The 21664-nt window shown below is 39.9% G+C and overlaps 1 protein-coding gene across 7 annotated transcripts in view; it reads right to left on the bottom strand.

Annotated features, from left to right (window-relative positions):
- Positions 1-21664, bottom strand: part of TRAK1 (trafficking kinesin protein 1) — a 128797-nt gene that overhangs the window by 48091 nt on the left and 59042 nt on the right. For 5 of the 7 annotated variants that reach the window (XM_068674645.1, XM_068674643.1, XM_068674642.1 and 2 more), the window contains one exon: positions 18377-18571. Coding sequence is in view for 5 of the 7 variants with exons in the window: in XM_068674643.1 (XP_068530744.1) it covers positions 18377-18571 (195 nt within the window). In the remaining 2 variants the exon portion in view is untranslated. Of the gene's footprint in view, positions 1-5973; positions 6290-18376; positions 18572-21664 lie in introns of those variants that run through there. The other 2 variants (XM_068674646.1, XM_068674649.1) reach the window with 2 other exon arrangements.

Genomic DNA, 21664 nt, shown 5'->3' with positions numbered 1-21664 from the left:
ATACCAAAACAAACTCAGAGTATTTTAAGAGAATGAAAGAAGCAACTTTCAAATCTTAGGGAGCAAACATAACATGTCAACTTCACCAACATGTTATGGTTTTAGCATTCCTGACGAGTGTTCAACTATAGCTAACTAGCTAGTCTATAAGAAGAGCAGGGCAGTGTGTGTCACACCAAAACCAGACATATTGCTGCCCAATATACACAACAATATGCATACAATAAATTAATATTCTCACATGTTGACTTTTGAACCGTGACTCATGCTACACAGACGGACTCTGACATTCAAAAACCAGAAGAAAGATAAGTGCTGCAGTACCTACTTTGTTAATATTGTTAAAGCATATGAGAAATGCTGATGCAAATTCATAATGGGTGGGGACAGAATGTGTGCTGCACCCTCACACTATCAACTCTTTCTCAGTCGTAATTTGCATTAAGCTCTTTTAACAGTGTGGGAATATTTACATGCCAACGAATGAGAGCCAGGTCTCCAGCAGATACCAAACAAGAAACAGCAATGGAAAGAAAAAAAAAATTAAGTGGTTCTGAAAACATAAAATCAGGGAAGATTCAAAGGAGATTTTTAATATTTCCTGTATACACCAACTCCGGGACTTAAAAGAGAATACCAGAATGAACACTGATTTTTAGGGGTTGCCACTGCAAAGCAAATTTGGCATATTTGCTGTTATTTACTCAGCACACAGGCTACTCCACCTTGTGTAAGCTGCTAAAGACATCCAACTCCTTTCACTTGCTGGGTGAATTGCAGTGCTTGAAAACGCACGCACACACTTCTCGTGCAATGCTTGCACTAAGGTACAGACCACCTCCAGTATCTTTGCAACAAAAAAGGAAACACAAACCCAGAGTTAGCTTAAGGGTGAGGCTGGACACAATACAAATAAACCCGTTTACTGTGACTCATTACTTCCATGCAACTCCAGTGTATTCAAAATGTTTTAACCTTCCTTTATCAATAAAAACATCTAGTCTTTTCCACATAATCACCACAATTACACAGTAACAATAATGTTGCATTTAGAACAAAAAAAAATCTCAATAAGCAAACAGCTCCTAAAAACAGTGGCTGAAACAGCAGCACCTGGATTTTAAGACATGTTGATGAAGAAACAACATATTGTTGTTTGGGGTGGGCTTTTCAGGGTGGTGGGAAAAACTGGTCACTGGACATGTGCTTTCTATTAAGATGTACAGTCAGACAAAGTTAGATGGTTCAAATGTTTGCAGGTTTGTACATTTGTTTGCAAAAAAGTACATTTCTACTTTGTGTATTTCCCACTCTTTCAAAAAGTGCCCCCAAATTATCTTCTGTTGCTCAGCCAAAAGGACAGCAAGTTACTTTTGCAGAAAGAGAATGAAATGGGATAACGTTTATCTGGAAATTTAGCAGATGAGCAGACTAGAGAGAAAATAATACCTCTATACTGAAAAATAAACCACACGAAGACAACATGCAAATAGCAGTAGGAAAGGTCTGACTGGATAAAGAAGAGAGTCAACAGAGGAACAAAGAAAAAGCAGTGACATGGCAAAAAGGCAGAAAACTAGGAAAAGTATATCAATGTTTGCATGAATATAAACGAGGTTCAAACATATTTATAAAGTATGAAGATAAGGGATGAAGGAGCAAAGCAAGAACAACCTGAATGAGCATTTCAGCTGCATACTTAGGGAGCAAGGGCTGTTTCCAAGATTGCATGCTACAAGCAAGAGTCTGAGATGTAGATGACATGCCCACAGTCAACATGCAGAGCAAGACCAGAGTTACTGTGCCCACAGGGATCTAGACAAAAGAGGCTGATGTGTGAGGATGATGATGAGGACCCATCAGAAATGCCCAACCAGCAGCCAAGCTCCTCTTGTAAGGCAAGTGCCACGGCAAGCATATTTCAAGTAAAAAGCACAGAGCTGGCATTTTGAGGCTACCTATAACTAAGGTGCACAGAGAAAGAACCATGGTGATCAAAGACTCAGAGCTGCAGCACAGGGTAGGAAATATTCTCCTAATGCTGCCTTTGAGCAAGAAGTGATCCAAAAAAAAAAAAAAAAAAAAAAAGGAAAGAACTAGGACACTGTCTCACATTTGCAAAGGCACACTGATATAAGCAAGACAAGGATAAGAAACTGTAGCTGGCAGGTCAAGGAGAACAAACATTAGCACTGTTAATTATTGTCCAGTTAAAGAGAAAGTCCAGGAACTTGTTGATACTAGTTCCAATGGAGCAGACAATAGAAGAGAGAAGCTCTGAACAGTAACTGCAAACAGAACATGACATGAAAACATTTCAATAGGAGCAGGAGTAAAGCATGGGCAGGAGATAGAAGATATAGAGAAGAGCAAAAGCAGAGCAAGAAGTGCCAGAACAACCATGAAAGTCACTCAGGCAAACACATAAGATGTTAGAAGCTGTGGTGTGTGTGAGAAATGGGAGACACAGTGAGAATGCAGAAAGAAAGAAAGAAAAAAGGGATAAGATGCCATTTTCTCCACAAGAAATTGCTGAAACTCATGGGCAACAACAGAAGAAAGAAAGAGCCAATTACGCACAAAAAAAGTCACTTGGAATTGTAGGCAATGAACTCTTCAGCATTAAAGTGGAGTTGTTCAGCCAAAAATAAACAAGTAATGGGAGAAACCACGTGAAAAGGACTTTGATCCAGGGTCAGCCTGGATTTCTCTTGAAACCATTGTTCATCAAGAGGGTAGGAGAGGCTGGCCCAGGAGAGAGGCAGGGGAACAAGTGTATCCATAAAGATTTATACAGTTATCTGCAAAACTTGCACCTTTGTTGTCATTAGTGTTTGCCATTTCAAAATCTGCTATGAAGATTATTTTCCTGTTCAAGTACACACCCAGCACTTTTCCCCACCCCACTCCACCTGTACATTTCATTAATGCCAAGCAAGGTGACAACTGTCACTCGTATTATACAACAATATTATACTGAAAAATGTATCTAAAAAGCACGGTTTAATATTTTTTTACTCATTTAAGTTCCAATTTATCGCAGTTAGCTAACACGTGTGATTTAATCTTCAGGTAACGTAACCCTTCATTATTTAACTCTATCTACCCTTACCAAAAATAAACTCTGTAAAGGACCTTACATAAAGGGATTACTTTGTTATCTCAACCCTAGAGAGTCCTGACAGATTTGGAAGTTGTCGGCTTTGAGCATTTGTTCATCTGCTTTTGCGAGGTATTAAAAAGACCATAAATTACTGCCACCAAATGTGAGTTGAAGACATCATTACTATGGCAATCCACACAGAAGTTCATTAAACCCGAGCTAAGAGACAGATTGACTTCTTTTCCTATTAAGTTAAACAACAGTGCTAAAGCCTTACATGCTGGTGTCATTTTGGAATGCTTTTTCCTCCTCAAAGTACAAGAAACCACACACAGCTAAAGGAATTAACAACACGAAATCACAACTTTTATACAGAAATCTGAGTCCCATCGGTTTTGACAAAGAATTTGAGAAACAATTTCATCAGAAGAGTAATTCTGTAGGACAACAGCTTGTGAGGTTTTCTATTAGTTTCTATCTACCACTAACTCCTCCCATGCTATATTTTCCAAAAATGGTAAATTGGGCAGGATTTATAATATAATGCACACATAAATCTGAGCTCCAGAGAGTCCATGTACAGCAGAGAAATAAGCTGTCTAACTATGCTTCATCCTGTCTTAAAATAGATATTCAAAACAGGTCAGCTGAGCCGCAGCTGCCTATCACTCTCTAGTGAATATAAATGGAATCCCAGGGAAATGAATCTGCTATCGACAAATACATGGCAGAAAAATCAAACACAAGAGACAGGCATCTCATAAGATACCATATGCTCTAGGTTTTTGAAAGAGCTCTAATTCCTACAATGCTTTTAAGATGCCTTTTGTCTCCCACCACAATCCGTATACCTTTCTCCTTCAACAGGAAAGGCTGATACTATTTAAAATCCAAATCAAAATGCCAGTATCAAAGGCCAAAGAGATTCCACCACTGCACCTCTCGAATTCTTCTCTCTCACAAGCTTCAACTGGGAGAAGAAGACAGCTAAAAACCATCAAGCTCCATTAAACCTTATGAGACTGCCACATGAGGCTGAGACAGGACTGACAGCACTGTCATTCTACCCTGACAGAAAGGAATATTTTAATAAAATAATAATAAAAATGAAGCACTATGCCTTACCTAGAGGAGTGCTTTTTCGCTGTCTGCCTCGTAGAGAGGTGCTCACACCCAAGTGCTTGGGCCAGTCAGCCAGCACAAACTCTACCTGTCTGTGGAGATGTCAGCTCAGCTGGAAGAAGTATGCTGGGTGGGGGCTCAGTGTGCACCAAAAAACTTGTCAGTCCGCAATCAGTCCAACCACTGCAGTGTTCCCAAGGCCCTGATCCCTCAAGGTATTTAAGCTCTTGCCCAAGACCTGTTGTGGATCCCATCGCTGTGAAACTCCCCATGGTTTCTCCAGCGCTGTGCACACCTTGTGACCAAACTGACGAGCAAAGCAGCTCTCAGCTCAGATCTTCTGACATACCACACTACTGTGTAATGATACTTTGACCAGACAAAGGATCATAAAAAGAAGAAAACAATAAGCCCACCTGCATTTAACCTGGGGGGAAAAAACAAACAAACAAGAAAAACACCTACAGCTAGAGTTTTTAGTGATAGTACAGCTGTTCTGTTTGCTGAGCTTCCAAAAGCAGGCCAGCCCCGCCTGTTACATCATGCGGATTAATCGGATGCTACAGTACTTAACTGGGGTTAAACCCAGAGGATAAAAGTTACATAATGGATTCAGTCCTACTAAAAGTAGTCAGATCCTTCAAATAAATATACGCCTTTCCTCGTGGAACACCTGGACAGGAATAATCATTGAAACGCAAGCGAAGTTCAAGTTGAACAACCTTCAGAAATCTAGTACGGAGAAACAAATGGAGGCACATGCCACTCACAAGATGATAATAGCCCATTCAAATTTTGTCACACATCTTTACTATTCGTGTCGCCTCTGACACTTCCCAAGCACTAGGAAGTATCTTCCTGCACTCCATACGTACCACCCACATCCCCCAGCCTACTCTCCTTCCTGCTTTCTCTTCTTTGCTTTATTGTGATCTTCAACTTGCCTCGTTTAAGCCGGGCTCTCCAACCAGAACAAAATCTGAATACAACCACTGCCTTCCCAAAGGGTGCATGTTGTTTTACAGGTTACCACTGAGTGCCATTGATGAAAAATCTTGATTTTTCCAGTCTGCAGAGAGTACAGCTTTAGGCATTCCACATCTCTCCTCATGTGCCTTCTATCAGAAGTATGATAAAAATATTCAGTGCTCTGAGAAAGAAATTATCACCCAAGCAAACAGCAGAAAATTCACAAGGGGCTCAGAAGATCATGCTTCACTACAGTTTGTAATTTTTTCAGTTCCAGTTCAGTTTTCAGTAAACCTCCTTAGTTTTAAGAAACCCCAGTTATAAATGTCTTTCAGACAAATAGCCAGAGAGAAAACACATACTGTCTATTCACACATTAAATATATACGTATTATATCATGTTGGTACTGCAGAAAAACACAAAAAGACTTAAGGCACAGACCAATATAGAATCTTACAGTAAGTATATATAAATTCAGCTCAAATTATTACACATACAGGTAGCATTTAAAATATATCTCCCCTTGCCCAAGGCGTGTTCATATAGTGCATATGCTCCTCTGCCACTCCCTTTGAAAATGAGAAAGCCATACAGCAGTCTCTTGTAGCATGCTCAAAAGAGATGCTGAGGCACAGCGGAGATGCAGGCATCTCTGCCACACCAGGGTGCTGCCTTTTTCAAGGCACTTCATTTTAAAAACCATTTAATAACAACGCTGCAGTCTTACAAGCTTCGGGTTCTGCATCGAGAGACTAGAAAAAAAAAAAAAAAGATTTACCATCTGTGCATTCTTCATAATACCAGTCCAGTTCATAGTAATCTGCTTCAATAAATTTCTGCATAGTCAGTATCCTTCAGCAACAGACAAGCTTGCACTTCGCTGCTAAGGTCAAGTGAAACGCAGCCATGCCTTCCTGCCCTTGCAAAATTCCAGGTCGCCAGGAAGCTCAGGGAAAGCTGAAAACGAACTGCACATCTTCAGTGGAGCTGTAGTTAAACCAAGGGGTAGCGGGGAAGGGGAGAGGTGTAATTTAGGGGGAAAAAAAAATAAAATAGAAGGATGCAGAAGGGAGATTTCTAAAGCAGATGCCCCGGCGGCTGCTCTAATAAAGAAGCTCTGCACAGGAGCCTCAGATGGGTGTTAACAACCTCATCCTATCAAAGGGCTGATGTGCTGACGTGGGGGACACACACCACCGCCCGGCTGTTTCTAACCCATCCCTCTCCTCCCCAGCCTCCGCATCCCTTCCCCTCTAACGTGTCGCCATGGAGATGAGCTGGCTCCAGAAGAGATGCGGGGATGAAGGGAATGCATTTTGCTGCTTCTGCCTGTACAGGCTGGAAGGACCCCTCCATACTGGGAACAAAATTCCTCACGCAGAAAGATGAGACAACTCGCTGCCGACTGCTCGCTGAGCAGCAGCACCATGCCATTCACCGGGCACAGGCAGAACATTAATAATGAAAATGTAGTCCATCACTACGCTCCCCCACACACGGATAAAAGCCTGCCTTCCCCATGGAAAAATGAAACATTATTGCTTCGCTACATTATTCAGGGCTGATAATAGAGCCTTTCAGGCATTCCTGTTACTGCAAAAGTGGCAAACAAAAAAATGAAAGATCTAGAAAAACAGGGAGAGGAACACATTTCTCCTTCCAGCAAAGCTAATCTACTTTGCCTTCTACCTTCACCATGAACCACTGACCCATTTTTATTTTTTATTTTTAAGCACCTAAGCTTCATAGTCAAAAACAAAGGGTTCGGACAAATTTTCAGTGCTCTTCCTAAAAATACTTCAGGTCTTCAAACAGAATAGCTTAACATTTGTGCACAATGTTTTGGAAATGGAAGAACAAAAAGACTATACTTTCACAGCAACCAATGTCTTTAAGCTATTAGGAGCAAACCTGAGGAACAGATGGCATCAAATCATCATCACCATCAAACACAGCAATTCAGAAAGCATGGCTGAATCTGTACAGGTACAGGTACCAAGGGATTGGGATCCATTTTGTTCACAACTCCCGCTTATTCTTAATCCCTTTCTCCTCCTTTAACAGGAGGAGAAAATTGAGGAGGGAACTCAATTACTCTGTGACTACCAGTAGAGGCATTGGTACAGATTAAGGTCCAATACACATTAGTAACACAGGATAAACCATCCTGGTGTCTGTCTAGCCCAAGTCTCCATCTGCAGAAACAACCATGAGCAGATAAGGGAGACCTGGCCTTCCCTCAGCTGCCTTCCCAAGCTCAATTCTTTCCAGCTTTGAAGTCAGCTTGAGACAGATGCAGCTTCTACTCTTGGCAGTTCTCAAAGGGCTTATCCTGTGAGCTCATGTACATTTTTTAGCATCTCCAAGATCGTCTTGCAAGGAGTTCCACACATCTACCATTCATGATATAAGAAGCCACCATCTTTTGTTTCCAAACTCACTCTTCTTAAATTAATTTGATGCCTCCAGCTCTAGGATCCTCAACAAACACTCACTTCACCTCTCCTTTCCAATTCATTCATTGCAAATTTCTGGTAGGTCCCCCCCTCACTCAGGGCTGTTCTAGAATGTTACTGCCTACTTTACCCCTTAACTGGTACCACTAAATTTACTGTAACAGGAAAAAAAAAAGGGGGGGGGAACAGTCTAGCAATAGAAAGAAAAATACATAAGCTGCATGAACACATTAGTATTTCAGCTTTTCTGGTACAAATAATTATCACTGCAGTAACTTTGAGCTTGGAAATGATCACATCTGTGTTAAGTATTGATAGCTGAATCACAGACTAACAAAGTCGGTCACACTAGCACAGTCAGCAGCAATGAGTTATGTTATTCACTCCAAAATTCCTGTCCAGGGCCAAACACAAAGACTCCTTTGATTGCAAGTACATGATTTCACCAGAAAATGATGTGTTTCTAGGTTTGGAAAAAAAAAAAGAAAAAAAATCACTGCCTTCATGTCCTACAATAGAGTAACCTCTTTGGTAATATGCACAGGACTCCCCCTACACGGTGCTGCTGAGGCCACACCTAGAGCATCGGGTTGTCAACAACAAATTAACAAAAGGCCTGTGCCTTGGCTTTGGCTGCCAGAATGAAGGCTGTCATCTTCACCTTCTGCCACTCCATACCAACCAGAGGCCAGGAAATCCTCATGCCCCATTAGCTTCTAGCCTTACATATGAAAGGCACAGAAATCATTTTTATTTCCCAACAGAGGCTACCTCTCAGTCATTAATTTTCCATCGAGGTAACCTTAGCCCTCTTGAAATCAAGATACACACTAAGAGGTAACAATGGTCTGAAAAATAAAACCTACCTGCATTTTGAAAGGAATCAGATTATTTTTGATCTCACATTGCTGATCAGATTTTTTACATTCTGTACTCAGTATTGACAGGAAAGCTATACGATTAGTGTACTTGTACTTCAGGTTAGGAAATCACAAAGAATTATGTAAAAGCCACTAAAAGCCTTTGGATATGCAAAGGTCATATATTTACCTCTGAAAAAATTAATGGTTTGAATACCGTATTTTCACCAAACATGATCAATCTGTCCTAACACTGTGCATGCCATCTTGAAATCAAGGGCCATGAAGAGGCCCTCCAGTTCTAGCTCAGCCTTGCAGAATTTCAGGTATGCATGCTCACAAGGTGAGAACTGCACATGCTATTAAATGCTATTAAGGCTACACTGTTAAAATACTGTCAGAGCAAAATAAAGGTTCCTATGGCAACATTAACTCAATTGCTCTGCATATGAGCTATTTGTTCCACTTGTATTATTTTTGTCCAGAAGGTAATTTAAGTCTGGTAATGCTATTAAACTTGCATTGAAAATATAAAGAGTGGGCACTGGCTACCAGCTTAAAATTGCTGCAGGGACTCTCTCCTTTCTATTTTCTGACAATTTAAACAAAGGAAATCTTGAACATGCTGACATTTTCTTCTCACTCCCTCCCCTACACCCCACAACACACGCAGCCATCAATGAGAGAAGATGAAAATAGTTCATGGTGGGGTGGGTTTTGTTGTTGTTGTTTGGGGGCGGGAGGGCAGTGGTGTTTTTTGTTGGTTGTGTGTGGCTTTTTTGGGTATTTTTCTACAGAGCTAATTGCAAACGCGGTGGCGTAACCTAGAAAGGCATTATTATTCTGTGGAGAAAATCACATAGGTGGTCAAACGATTTCAAAAGTCCCCAAGAGACGTGGAAAGATGGGGTTAAGTGCATGATCTTCCTGGCCTGATGACTGAATACTATACCTCCAGGTATCCCTTCAATTGTATGAGAAATCAAAGCTACACAAGGGGCAGGCTGGAAGGGTCATTAGGTTGGATACAGAAGCCTGACCAGACTGCCAAAGCAGTTGCACACTTGCAGAGCCTTCTTTCAGCCTCTGCAGCCCAGGTTTTACTTCCTTCAGCTGGGTATCAGGTACCTCTTGTGTAAAAACTACCCGAACAGTACAGCTTTTTGGTGGACTGCATCTACAAACATTAAGCTTCTTTGTATCCAGAGCCCTCATTATAACATTACATTTGATGGGAGTATTACCATGTTAATTGCCTAAAACTTAATCAGATAATTGAGTTTAAGAAAGATTTCAGATAATAGCTCTATGATTATATGGGAGTTCATTTTTCTTATTTCAAATCTAAATACAGTCATTCACATTCATTTAGCCTTCCCTTCAAGCTACTAGACTTTGTGCTTTTCTCTGTTTTTAGGTTAAAACGAAACAAGGAAACTTCTTTGTTCTCCACAGAGCAAAATACACAGACTGATAAAGAATTCTGGTTACCAGCTTTGATAAGCTAAATAGACGCAGAAAAGTTGGCTTGAAAAGTTCACAAGCCCTCTCCTCCTTCCCTTTTGCTCCATTAAATCTGTACCATAGGTCAATACTAAACTGAACTGCCCAAATAACCAGGTTAAAAAAGATACAAACCCTCTTCCTTCTTGAAAGATAATTTTTGACAAAGATAATTTCAATTACCCAAATTCTAAGCATGGCCTCTCAAGAAAGCTGTACAGCACACTCAAGAAGGCAGCGGACTATATTGTTAGGGGCAAAGTAGCAGTAAGGCATCTCTGCTGGCAAAAAAAGCACTCAGATAATATCCTTACCTTGAATCTTACTATTAGTCATGCTTTCCCATGCTTGGTCATTCCCAGCCTTCTCCTCTAAACCTTTCTCAATTCTGGAAGGATCTTTTGAAAGCAAGCACGAGAGTTGGTTGCAGTACTTTTATGGCAGCTGCAGCAGTGCATTAGCTCTCACTGAATTACCTCTTAGTCACATTTATTCTCTTGTCTCTAGAACTACATAAGGATGTTCACACACTTAAACACCGTCTCTTTTCATTATTTTCTAGAGTCACCAACACACAGGCTAAAGTTACCCATCCCACTAATATCATCTGGAGTCCTTTCTATCCAAGGAACTGCTGTACAGCCCACCATCATGCAGTGTGGCTTTGCCACAATAGTTACTTTGCAAGCTGACATTTCTAAGCTGCCTTTTTTTTTTTTTTCTTTTCCTTTCTATTTCACATTATTAAAAAGCATTAAAGCAGAAAGCAGAGCATATTAAAAAGCCTAACTGATTTTCAAAGACAGGCTGGCATACTGTTATTTCTAAATTGGGATCTCATTTTCTGAAGTGAACAGTTACTTACATTTCACCTTCTAAAAGAACACAGAGCGGGAGTCATTCCACATTTAGTAAGAATAAACAGCTCTGCAACTTAGGCTAGAGATCTCTGCCAATGTAGTATTCTGCTCAAGAAGAAGTCATGGTGGCTTGCTTAACATCAAGAGTGGAACCAGAGCAGTGAAAGCCTTGTACCAGATCAGCTTTCAAACTTGGTATTTAGAAAAATAAGTGTTTCAGATTTGATAACTCTCTTTAGTCAACATGTGATTACTATGCAGGATTTCAAAATGGTACAGGTACTTTTTACACATGGGACAGAGTGTAGAGACACATATGTTCCCTTCTGAACACCGTAAGGGCACAATGACCTCTCCTAGTACAGACAAAAGACTCTTCTGATGGAGAGACTCCAAGTGTTCTCCCACTGAAACAGAATAATTTAACATGAGATAAGAGTGGACAGATTAAATTAAGTTACCTGAGGACAAAAAACTATTTTCCACATAATAGGATTACTTCTCCCTTCCCTCGAAATTATCCCTGTAGAGCAATATATTTGCATTTGTATGAAATCCAAATTGATGCTGTCTTCAGCAACCTACCTCAAAACTGGTAGGCTTTCATTATTCATTAAGGGATCACTGGTCATGCTTAAATACTGTGAGACTATAATACGAAGAGCTAGCCATTTCCAAAAGATGTCATATTTTAAGAAAATTCTCATATATACACACCTATCTAGAATACGTAAAGCTTTAAAGAGTCAGATATTGTAAACTGTTTACCAACTGAAATACGCTAATTTTCTATTTTATTGCCATTATATCTTTACTGGAGGTAGCAAAAACATTTGTAAAATGAAGGTGAACTCAACAGCATGCTTGATCGTATAGATAAAAATACTACAGTAACATGGCTATGACCTGTTTTTCTAACAAAGAAAGAAAACCCACTGACAGTCACAACCGCAGGTTCCCAGGAGATGAAAGAAATGCAAGCTGAATTACCCTGAAGGAATACAGAACCAGGGAGCCCAGAGCTGGACACTGTATTCCAGGTGTGGCCTCACCGGTGTTGAGGTATAGGGAAAGGCTCTCCTCCCTCAGCACTCCACCTAATGCAGCCTAGGACACCATTCACCTTCTTTGCTGCAAGGGCACACTGCAGGCTCATGTTCAGCTGGGTGTCCAGCAGGACCCCAGCTCCTTTTCTACAAGACTGCTTTCCAGCTGGTCGGCCCCCAGCACATTCTGATACATGGGGTTGTTCCTCCCCAGGTGCAGGACCTTGCAGTTGCACCCTTGGGTCAAGGACAGCTGGCTGGGCTTGTTAGAAGCTGCTAGAGTTTTCTGCAGGCTCCCATCTGCGGCTCCCCTTACCTTGCCTTTACCTGTCAGCAGCAGGCACGCTCAGGTTTCTCAGAAGTCCCCAAATGATCCTGGTCTTTATCGCCAGATCCAGAAGCTCCCAAGGCAGAACCCAGACTCTGGCACGAACTGCTACATCTGTTTGTGACCTCTGTTTGCTATGGTATGGGAGCTGTGCTCAGGCCTGGCTCCTGTATTGACTTTTCTCTAGTATCAGCCCAAAGGGGTGCTAGGCTTTCCTTAATCAGGGGGCAGGGAGACGGAATGTCACATGTTTACATAGCACATTTTAGATTGTCATAAAAAGCATTCTGCCTCAAGAATTATTATTAATGAAACCGGGAAGATGAAACTTATTTATTTGATTATGCTTTAAGGACATAAAAGAACATCTGCAGCCGTAATATGCTAGTCATTTCCTTCCGAAAGGAATATTCCTCCAAGTGTGAAGACTCTACTTTCCAATGATCAGTTAAATTTTAAAAAATAATTATTTTTCATCATCATCTATCCCAGCTTATAGCCAAGATTTCCCCTAAAAGCTGCTAATAAATTTAAATACTTGGATATTTAAATATTAATCTTCCTGCCACAATCTTCCTAAACTAATTCAAAAGGAGGGCTAAGGAGCCTTGTGTCCATGCCTCTCTTGACTGTTTTTCTCAAACTAAGTGTTCCCTTGTGGCAAGTTTCCCATGGTAAAAACAAAACACAGCAGAAGTCCTCCCCCTCTGCCCTTGAAACACAGTAATTGTACAGTCACAGTAGAACTAATGTGTGAACATTAATAGCTACTAGTTTATATTTTAACTGTACAAAAATGCATCTGTATGCTTTAAAAGCACTCCAAACACCTACCAACTCTTCAGAAAAGCTCTATCATTTTGATGCTTCTATTTTAAAGGACAACAACTCAGCTACCAGTTACACGAGGAATCACTCCTGGAAGTAACATTTTTCACAGATTCTCCCCTGGGAGCAAATGCAAACACAGGTGAACTCAAACCAGAGAATATTGTCACTGCAAGTGAATTAGATTCTTTCACAGACAATGGTCTTCAGAGGAACCTGAATCTACTGAAACAACCATGCAGTCTCTCTTAATAAATGTATTAGTCAGAAATAAAAATCAGGGTCAAATAAGTATGTAGTATAATAGTAAGTTTCCTTTTACCAAGCCTGTTTTGTAGAAAAGGGAAATTTTAACTGGATAATGAGAATTAATTACAGAACATGCAACAGATATATGTGAAAATGTATGTGCATGTACATAATACAAAAAATATGTGCTACAGTTCATATAAGAATAGCAAACAAGTTTTTTGGAAGTACAGTTCTGAGAGAGTGATAGGTCATAAAGGATCAGAGCAATGTTTTCTGAACGCAGTTTAAAATTATGGTTTGGGTTTGCAAATCAACTGGAGCTTTATAAATCACCTTTTGACAAATGAGGTTCTCCCCTTTCATCTTGTCATTCTAAAGTGGGAAGAAATGAAGACAATAGCACCGTTTAGGAGGCATTTGTTTTCAGAACCAGTTTACTGGCTGGGCTTGAGATAAACAGATCTTTACTACCTTCATGGCACTTCACAAGACTTCATAAAAATGCATTTGAAGAACTATTTTCATTTTCAGTAAAGATTTGAAATGTGGTCATTATATTTTAAAGTTGTTTCAAAAGGAAAACTATGAATCCAACTGTACACAAATACATCTATACTATAAATACTCGTGTGTGTGTGTGTATATATATATATATCTTAAATACATACACAACATTAAATATACACAGATCACTCCACTTTCTTACTTCTGTGGGCCTCAAAGCATTTTTAAGTACTCCAGTATTGAGGTTCAAAAGTTCAGACACATATCCTGTTCAAAACTTACAAACAGGACAGAGCTGGAGATATAGATCACAATCAAAAGAGAAGTTAAAGAGTGACCAAGTACCGTAACTGGCCACAGATGTGTTCTAAATCTCAACTACTGCCAAAAAGAAAACTACCACCAACAACTAAAAATCATCATAACCTCCACTGCCATTATAACCAGTGGAAAAGCAGAAGTGTTTCCCTTGCCTAATTCCAAGTTGGTATCTGAACATCATTAAACTAATAAGTTACACCACAGGATTGTCACAATTGAGTTACCATCTAGATGTTAATTCAACCTCGGTAATTACGCTTGAACTGGTATGGTGAGAGACCAGGTATCGAGATGTAGCTCTTCCTGATAAACTCTACATAAACAGGAAGCCGTACAATATATATATTTGCATAGATTAACAATGCACGATATTTACATATATTAAAACATGCATATCCCCTATCTGTCTAATATTTCCAGTCTGAAGATTTCCCAAATAAAGCCACAAAGTATCCCTCCCTTCTGACTTCTTAATAATTGGTAGTATGTCACAGTTTCAAGGCTGATTGATACTACACTACCCAGGAACAACAAGCAATGAAAAGATTTAACTTAACCTAAAAATATTCTGCACTGGCTCATGTTTTAAAATTAATTTTATTTTACTTATCTTTGTGTCTCTAAGAAGCTTGAAGAGGGCATAGCAACAGATGTATATGTGTAGCACATTTTAATCCTGACAACAGTATCTGTTTTGCAAAGAATCCTTTTGTCCTGTAGTAAAATTAGTATTTTTTTCTTTCACTTAAAGAAATTTGTCAGATTATAAATTTCTTTTTTCTTATTTATGAAATACAACTATGTCCATACATAGACTACATGGATAGACTTTTTTAGACTACAAGGAGACTGCTTTGAATACAGTGGAAATCTGTAAGATTGAACAAATTTCCTCATAAACAAGTCACAGTATTTGTTCACTACCTTGTCAAGGTTTTTAAAATGAACTAAACAGGTACAAAAGGAGTGGCTTGATTGCAGCACTGAAATGAATCATAGTGTAAGCAGACACACCCTGGAAAATACTCTCTAGGCTGATAGTGGTACAATTCACAGGACTTCTGTACCAACTTACTTAAAATAATATTTTCATTTTCATGGCTAATTTTTTGTAAGACAATGTTTACACTCTATGCCATAATTTCCAAACATGCCAAAGTTTTATGATCTTGCACTCTCATGTACAGACGCATTATATGATTCGTTCACAACAAACGAACAAGGGTAGAATCAGAAATCTCAGTTACCAGTTAGGTAACTCAGTTAGGGTATTAGTCTAGGGCTTAGCCAACTTCTCTTGGTTTAAACTTCTTAAACTACTATTATGTAGAAATGTCTGTACATAAGCATTAAGGAACAAACTTTTCTTTACACTTCTGCTTGCTTCGTTCCTTTTCCTTAATTCATTAATTTCCAATGAAAGCAGAAAACACATTGTGGCAGCAACCGCACTCACCAATTTTTTCCATTCAAGCCATTTGATTGGATGAAAGTTTCAAATCACAGCACATGGCAAAGTTTGCAGTCATTATGCTTGTAAGAAAAATGCCATATAAAATGGTTTAAGTGCACACAGTTACAGGCAGCTACTGCTATCCAATTTCTCTGCTATACATAGCTTCATTTATCATAGAATCACAGAATGGCTTGGGCTGGGAGGGAACTTAATGATCACCCAGTTTTAACCTCCCTGCCATGGGCAGGGACACCTCCCACCAGACCAGGTTGCCCAAAGTCCCATCCAGCCTGGCCATTAATATCTCCAGGGATGGGGCATCCACAGCTTCCCGGGGCAGCCTGTGTCAGTGCCTCACCACCCTCAAAGTGAAGAATTTCTTCCTAATATCTAATCTAAATCTACCCTCTGTTAGTTTAAAGCCATTACCCCTTGTCCTACCACAATGAGTCCCTCTTCTTCGCTCCTGTAGGCCCCCATTACGTACTAGAGAGCTGTAAGATCTCCCTGAAGCCTTCTCCAGGCTGAACGACCCCATCTCTCTTAGCATATCTTTGTAGTAGAGGTGCTCCAGCCCTCTGATTATCCTTGTGGCCATCCTTTGGACTCATTCTAATAGGTCCATGTCCTTCTTGTGCTGGGGGCCCCAGAGATGAATGCAGGGCTCCAGGTGGGGTCTCACGAGAGCGGAGTAGATGGGGACAACCCCCTCCCTTGTCCTGCTGGCCACGCTGCTTTTGATGCAGCCCAGGATATGGTTGGCTTTTTGGGCTGCAAGCACACATTGCTGGCTCATGTTGAGTTTTGCATCAACCAATACGCCCAGGTCCTTCTCCTCATGGCTGCTCTCAATCCATTCTCCACCCAGCCTGTGTTTGTGCTTTGGATTGACCTGGCCCAGAGGCTTGCCCTTGCATTCAGCCTTGTGAGGTTTGCATGGGCCCACCTCTCAGGCCTGTCCAGGTGCCTCTGGATGGCATCCCTTGCCTCCAGCATGTCGACTGCACCACACAGCTTGGTATTATCAGCAAACTTGCTGAGGGTGCACTCAATCCCACTGTCCAAGTCACTGCTAAATAGTACCGGACCCAACACTGACACCTGAGGAATGCCACTCATCATTGGTCCCCACGCGGATATTAAGCTGTTGACTGCTTCTCTTTGAGTGTGACCGTCCAGCTAATTCCTTATCCACTATGTGGTCCACCCATCAAATCCATTTCTCTCCAATTTAGAGGCAGGGATGTTGCACTGGAGCATCTATTACTATTCATTCCCAACAGTCAAGTACCATTACAAGTGATATGTCACAGCAGTGTCACAGCTGGGAGACTTAGGATGCTCTGACACTGATTTTTGCTTTCCTTGCCCCATTAGCAAAACATCTTTCCTGTGATTAATACAACAGTTCCCCTGCATAGAACTTCTTATAGGTGTGACCAGGTTAATCCTGTTACTACAGACTGGAAAATTGACTTTTCAGAAGGTTTCTTTTAGCTAACTACTGTCATCATTTAACGGTATTAAAGGTCTGATATGAAACAAGGAGCTGTTGTACAATTAATTCCATAGATCAACTTCAGCTTCCCCCCACCACTTCATGTTGTTTTTGTTTGATTGAGGAATAGATGTAGAATATATGTAAAATATCTACCAAAATATTTAATGCCTTCTATTGAAGCACTTAAGTCAGTAACTCCATTCTTCATATCCATAATGCTTGTCTTTACCTTTTTTTTCCTTACAAAGTGAATTCTCCAGGTGCTTCACAATACAATGAAGTCATGTTTGCAAAGGTTTGTGTTGAGCCCTGTAACTCATCCCTTTCAAGCTCCACAATTCTTCAGTAAGTCTACCTAAATCTATGTAGTACTATAACTTATGTAAACGCACTACCATTTAAGTGTAACAGCTACAGCTTTAGTACGTCACCTATCAGTTGGATGCTCTGCCAACTATTTTAACATGCAACACATTTAGAAGTACAACAAAACTCTATCTTCATGTAAAAACATCAGCAGGGGGAGGTAGGATCATTTAACCATAAATGACATGATTAAAGGACAACCAAAGGATGGATCACAAAAGTCTTGTCTTCTTGCACAGCTAAGTCAATACCCACAGTGGAAGAACTCAGAGAGACAAAAATCCATGCACTGTGATAAAATGATCTGCAAGCTCAAACAAAAAGAATGAAAAATGCAGTAGGTCACACTACTACAAGCTTTCTCTCCAGGCACAAATAGTACTTTTCTGTACAATAGCATGAATACGAACACAAGAAAGAATGAGGTGATAAGCCTTCTTAACTAAATGCTCAGTTTGGTTCTTCACAAGTCTTTCATAAAATCTTAAGCTGCAGAAAAATGATTTGACATCATCATGTGATGCTGTTACACACTGGCACCAGACTAAACAGCAATGTGTCAGAGGGTATGTTCAAAAAAAGCAAATAACTCAACAGGTCTAACTTTCTACATTTTTATAGATGCAGAAATTTCATTCTCTTGCCAAGGAGATCACAAACAGAAGGAAATATTGCAGTTTCATCAATATTTGATAATGTGAAGAGGCGTATGCACAGATTACAAACGCAACAGCTGTTTTTGATTATTTCCTTAAAACTGGAAGACTAGCACAATAAACCATAAACAGGTCTCTTACTTTTCACAGTTATAAGAGAATTACCTAGACACTTCAGAGAAGGTAACAAAAATAGCTTCTGTTTTATTTGTTCCTCAGTACAAGTTATGCATTTTTGACTTACGGAAGTATTTCAAGGTCTCTTCTATTTGCTCAGTTGTTAAGTCAATATTTGCATCAGGAGAAATGAGAGGCGTATGAAGCCAGTCGTCGTGGTCATAACCATAGATTGTATCTGCTCTTAGCTTATAATGAGGCAGCTGCTCTTCCAGTAGACTGATGATTTCAACTTCAGGAAGATTGGTACTATTGCACACATCTGACAAAAGAAAGAAAGGACAGTTACTCTGTTAGCTACTTTAAATCAAGTACTATACATATAAGCTAGGAAAAACATCAAATTGGTTTGACATTGGCAAGATTTTATGCATGTAAAGAACACCTAGATAGCTAAACAGCTAGGTTTACGACATAAGTCTAGCACAAAATTTCCCCAAATGAGATTATTTACTAGTACAAAATAGGAGGACATGTTTCTCAGGATAAAAAGCCCAATTTTTACAAGGAAGAACTCATCTATTGAAGAATATTCCCTCTAATAGGTTAGAGGGAAGGAGGCAAAATAGAGAACAAGGGAGCATTGACCATGACAGGGTTGTAAAAACCCACGTATGGAGAAAGGGATACTGCATATAGGAATTTTCATTTTTTTATGTTTTACTAGACAGATTATTTTTAGGTTGCATGCTCTACATTTCTCCTTAACTTGGTCTTTGACTATAGTTCAGCATCACTGTACTTTGCTGCTGACAGATTTTTCTCAGGAAGAAATTCAGGATTGCAATAGCAAACTGTCACAATTCACACTTAAGATACAATGGCAAGGCTGGCAGCAAGAACTTCTAGGGCACCTTTCAACACCATCTTGACCTGAATTCTGTGCTATCAGTCCTTCACATTCACAAATATATCATCTTTGCATGCAGTTTTAAAAATGGATGCCAAGGGCCATCAACAGCTGCATAAATGTTGCAATTTATATTGGAAATTTAAATTTAGGAAAAGAGACAGAAGTTTTAACATGTGAAACTGCAATTCAGCATAATTAAAACCTTTTTCACCATGAGGATGATGAAACATGGGAACAGCAACCCAGAAAGAATGAGAATCTCAACCCCTGCAGAGACTGACAACCCAACTGAACAAGGCCCTGAGCTATCTAAACCTGGTTTGGAAGAGCAAGCACTATGGAAGGCTGCTCCCAAGCTGTGCAATGCAGTTCTGTCTTTAATCAGTAATATATAGTTTTTGGGATGGTTGCTAGGACTCACTCCACTGTAAATAGCCAAGATTGTCAGGGGCTGACTGCACCCACAGACCTACCCAGGCTTACTGGGACTCCCTCCCCCCCCCTCCCCCAGCCAGCACCCCCATATAAGCAAGCCAAGGCCCCCTGCCCTCCCTGCACAGTGCTATAGGGCAGAGCTGTGCCCAGCTCTGTCTCTGATGATACTGACTCGTTCCTGGACTGTCCTGAGACCTGACTCAGTAGCTGGCATCTATCTCATCATCACTGGAGAGTCAATTTAAACCATTACTGCAGCACTGCTCTGGAACAACGGGACTGCACTCTGTGCCAAGGACACTGCCCTTCCCGTCCTGTGGTCGCCCTCAGTTCCCTGCAGAGCCGTAAAGCAGCCCTGCTCTCCCTGCTCCCTCAGGAAGATGCAGATTTTCATACAGGATAAGCTCATTATTGCAGGACTGACGCAGACCTCCAAGCTACTAGAATCATCTTCTCCAGGAAAAATAACAAACAAACAAACAAAAGCAATTAACACACACTTCTCCACAGACCATCAATTACCTCTTTTTCAACTTTCTAATCCAGAAACTGTATTATCAGAAGCATCATCCCAAGAATTTAAAATGTCAGGAATGCTACTATTCAGCCACACCTCAGGGCAAATGATACTCCTACTGATAATCTCTTGCCTATATTCTTTACAGGATCCTGCTCAGTAAAACTAAAACCCACCAGGGTAAGTTGCACCATACCTTATGGTTCAGGGAGTTCACTATTACACATCAGGAGGTATTCTGCTCTCCTTTCATCCAGACTGTTCTGCTAACTTTTGGACACATAGAAACGTTCCCCAAATCTTATTGCAGAAATATATGTGCAAAAGTTAGCAGGAGCACTCACACGTGCAACCATACTATTTTTATGGAGCTTGTTCGACAAGAGATGTGCCTGTATATGTCATTTCAAGATGTCTTTGCAGTACTCTTGGAGACTACTAGTTTACGCAGAGAAACGAGACCTTATTCCTACTTCTCCAGAGCTAAGCACTAACTGTACAAACCTTTCTTTTGCCCTGACTAGTTTAAGTGTTGGTAATGTCCATTTTAGTGCCTGCAACTATCTGTGTGCAGAGAAGCCAGCTGACCTTACATAAAATGGCTGCTGCTGTAAACTAAAGATTTCAAAGATGTTTAGACACATCCATATATATAATACATAGGTATATAAAATATGATGTGCATATATATCTATATATCTATCTGTGTTATCTAATTGCTCTCACTGTCAAGAATATGGGGTTAGTTTTCCTTCCCTTCCAGACAAAATGTTAGTTCTCCTCTCATGAAAAACATGAGTCTACACAACCTGACTGCAATGGTCTTCTTGCAAGCAGAAAAATAAAAACATTTGAAAAATTCAAGCTTTCAATTTATACTTTTAACTAGCATTTAAAAAAAAAAAAAGTGACTTTCTTGATCAAAAAAGAAAGCTTCAAGCAACTAACTCTGTGCAGAGTGGCCTGTTGTGTAATAAAATGTAGTAAAATTAGAAATGCAAAAGTTACCATTAGAATCTGAGAAAAATTATCACATATGCACACACAAAAGAAATCTATACACTTTTATTGTGAAAAAGAAATCTGTGGAAGTATAAAGGACAGGCAGTAGAGAAATAAGAATTATAGTGGAATACAAGTCAACCAAGACAATTTTCTACTTATTACATAATAAATCATGAGTGTTTCTGAGATACTCAAAGCCTAGCAACTGAAAAATATATATTAATGAGTAACTTCAAAGGCAGTTTATTTTGATGCTATTGTTACTAAATTCTATTGTGATTTTAAAATCTGTATACCAGCAGGAAATAGGAGCAGGCTCTGATGTAATTTACCCATTTAGAAAAACAGGACACAATAATTACAGTTGCATATGACTAAACATTAGTTCACCATTTAAGTCACAGCAATACTCTCAGTGCTACAGTAACGCAGTCTTCACTTTTCCTCCCATTGCTTTTCTGAGGTGCAGACACTTATTGTAATGAGTAGGTACAGAGGCTTCCAGGTAATTGTTTTTATTAATATTTCTGATTAATATTGCAAGG

The sequence above is a fragment of the Anas acuta genome, chromosome 2, assembly GCF_963932015.1.
Source record: "Anas acuta chromosome 2, bAnaAcu1.1, whole genome shotgun sequence".
NCBI lineage: Eukaryota > Metazoa > Chordata > Aves > Anseriformes > Anatidae > Anas > Anas acuta.
The sequence above is the reverse complement of the archived record's forward strand: the minus strand, read 5'-3'. Positions and strand labels throughout refer to the sequence as shown.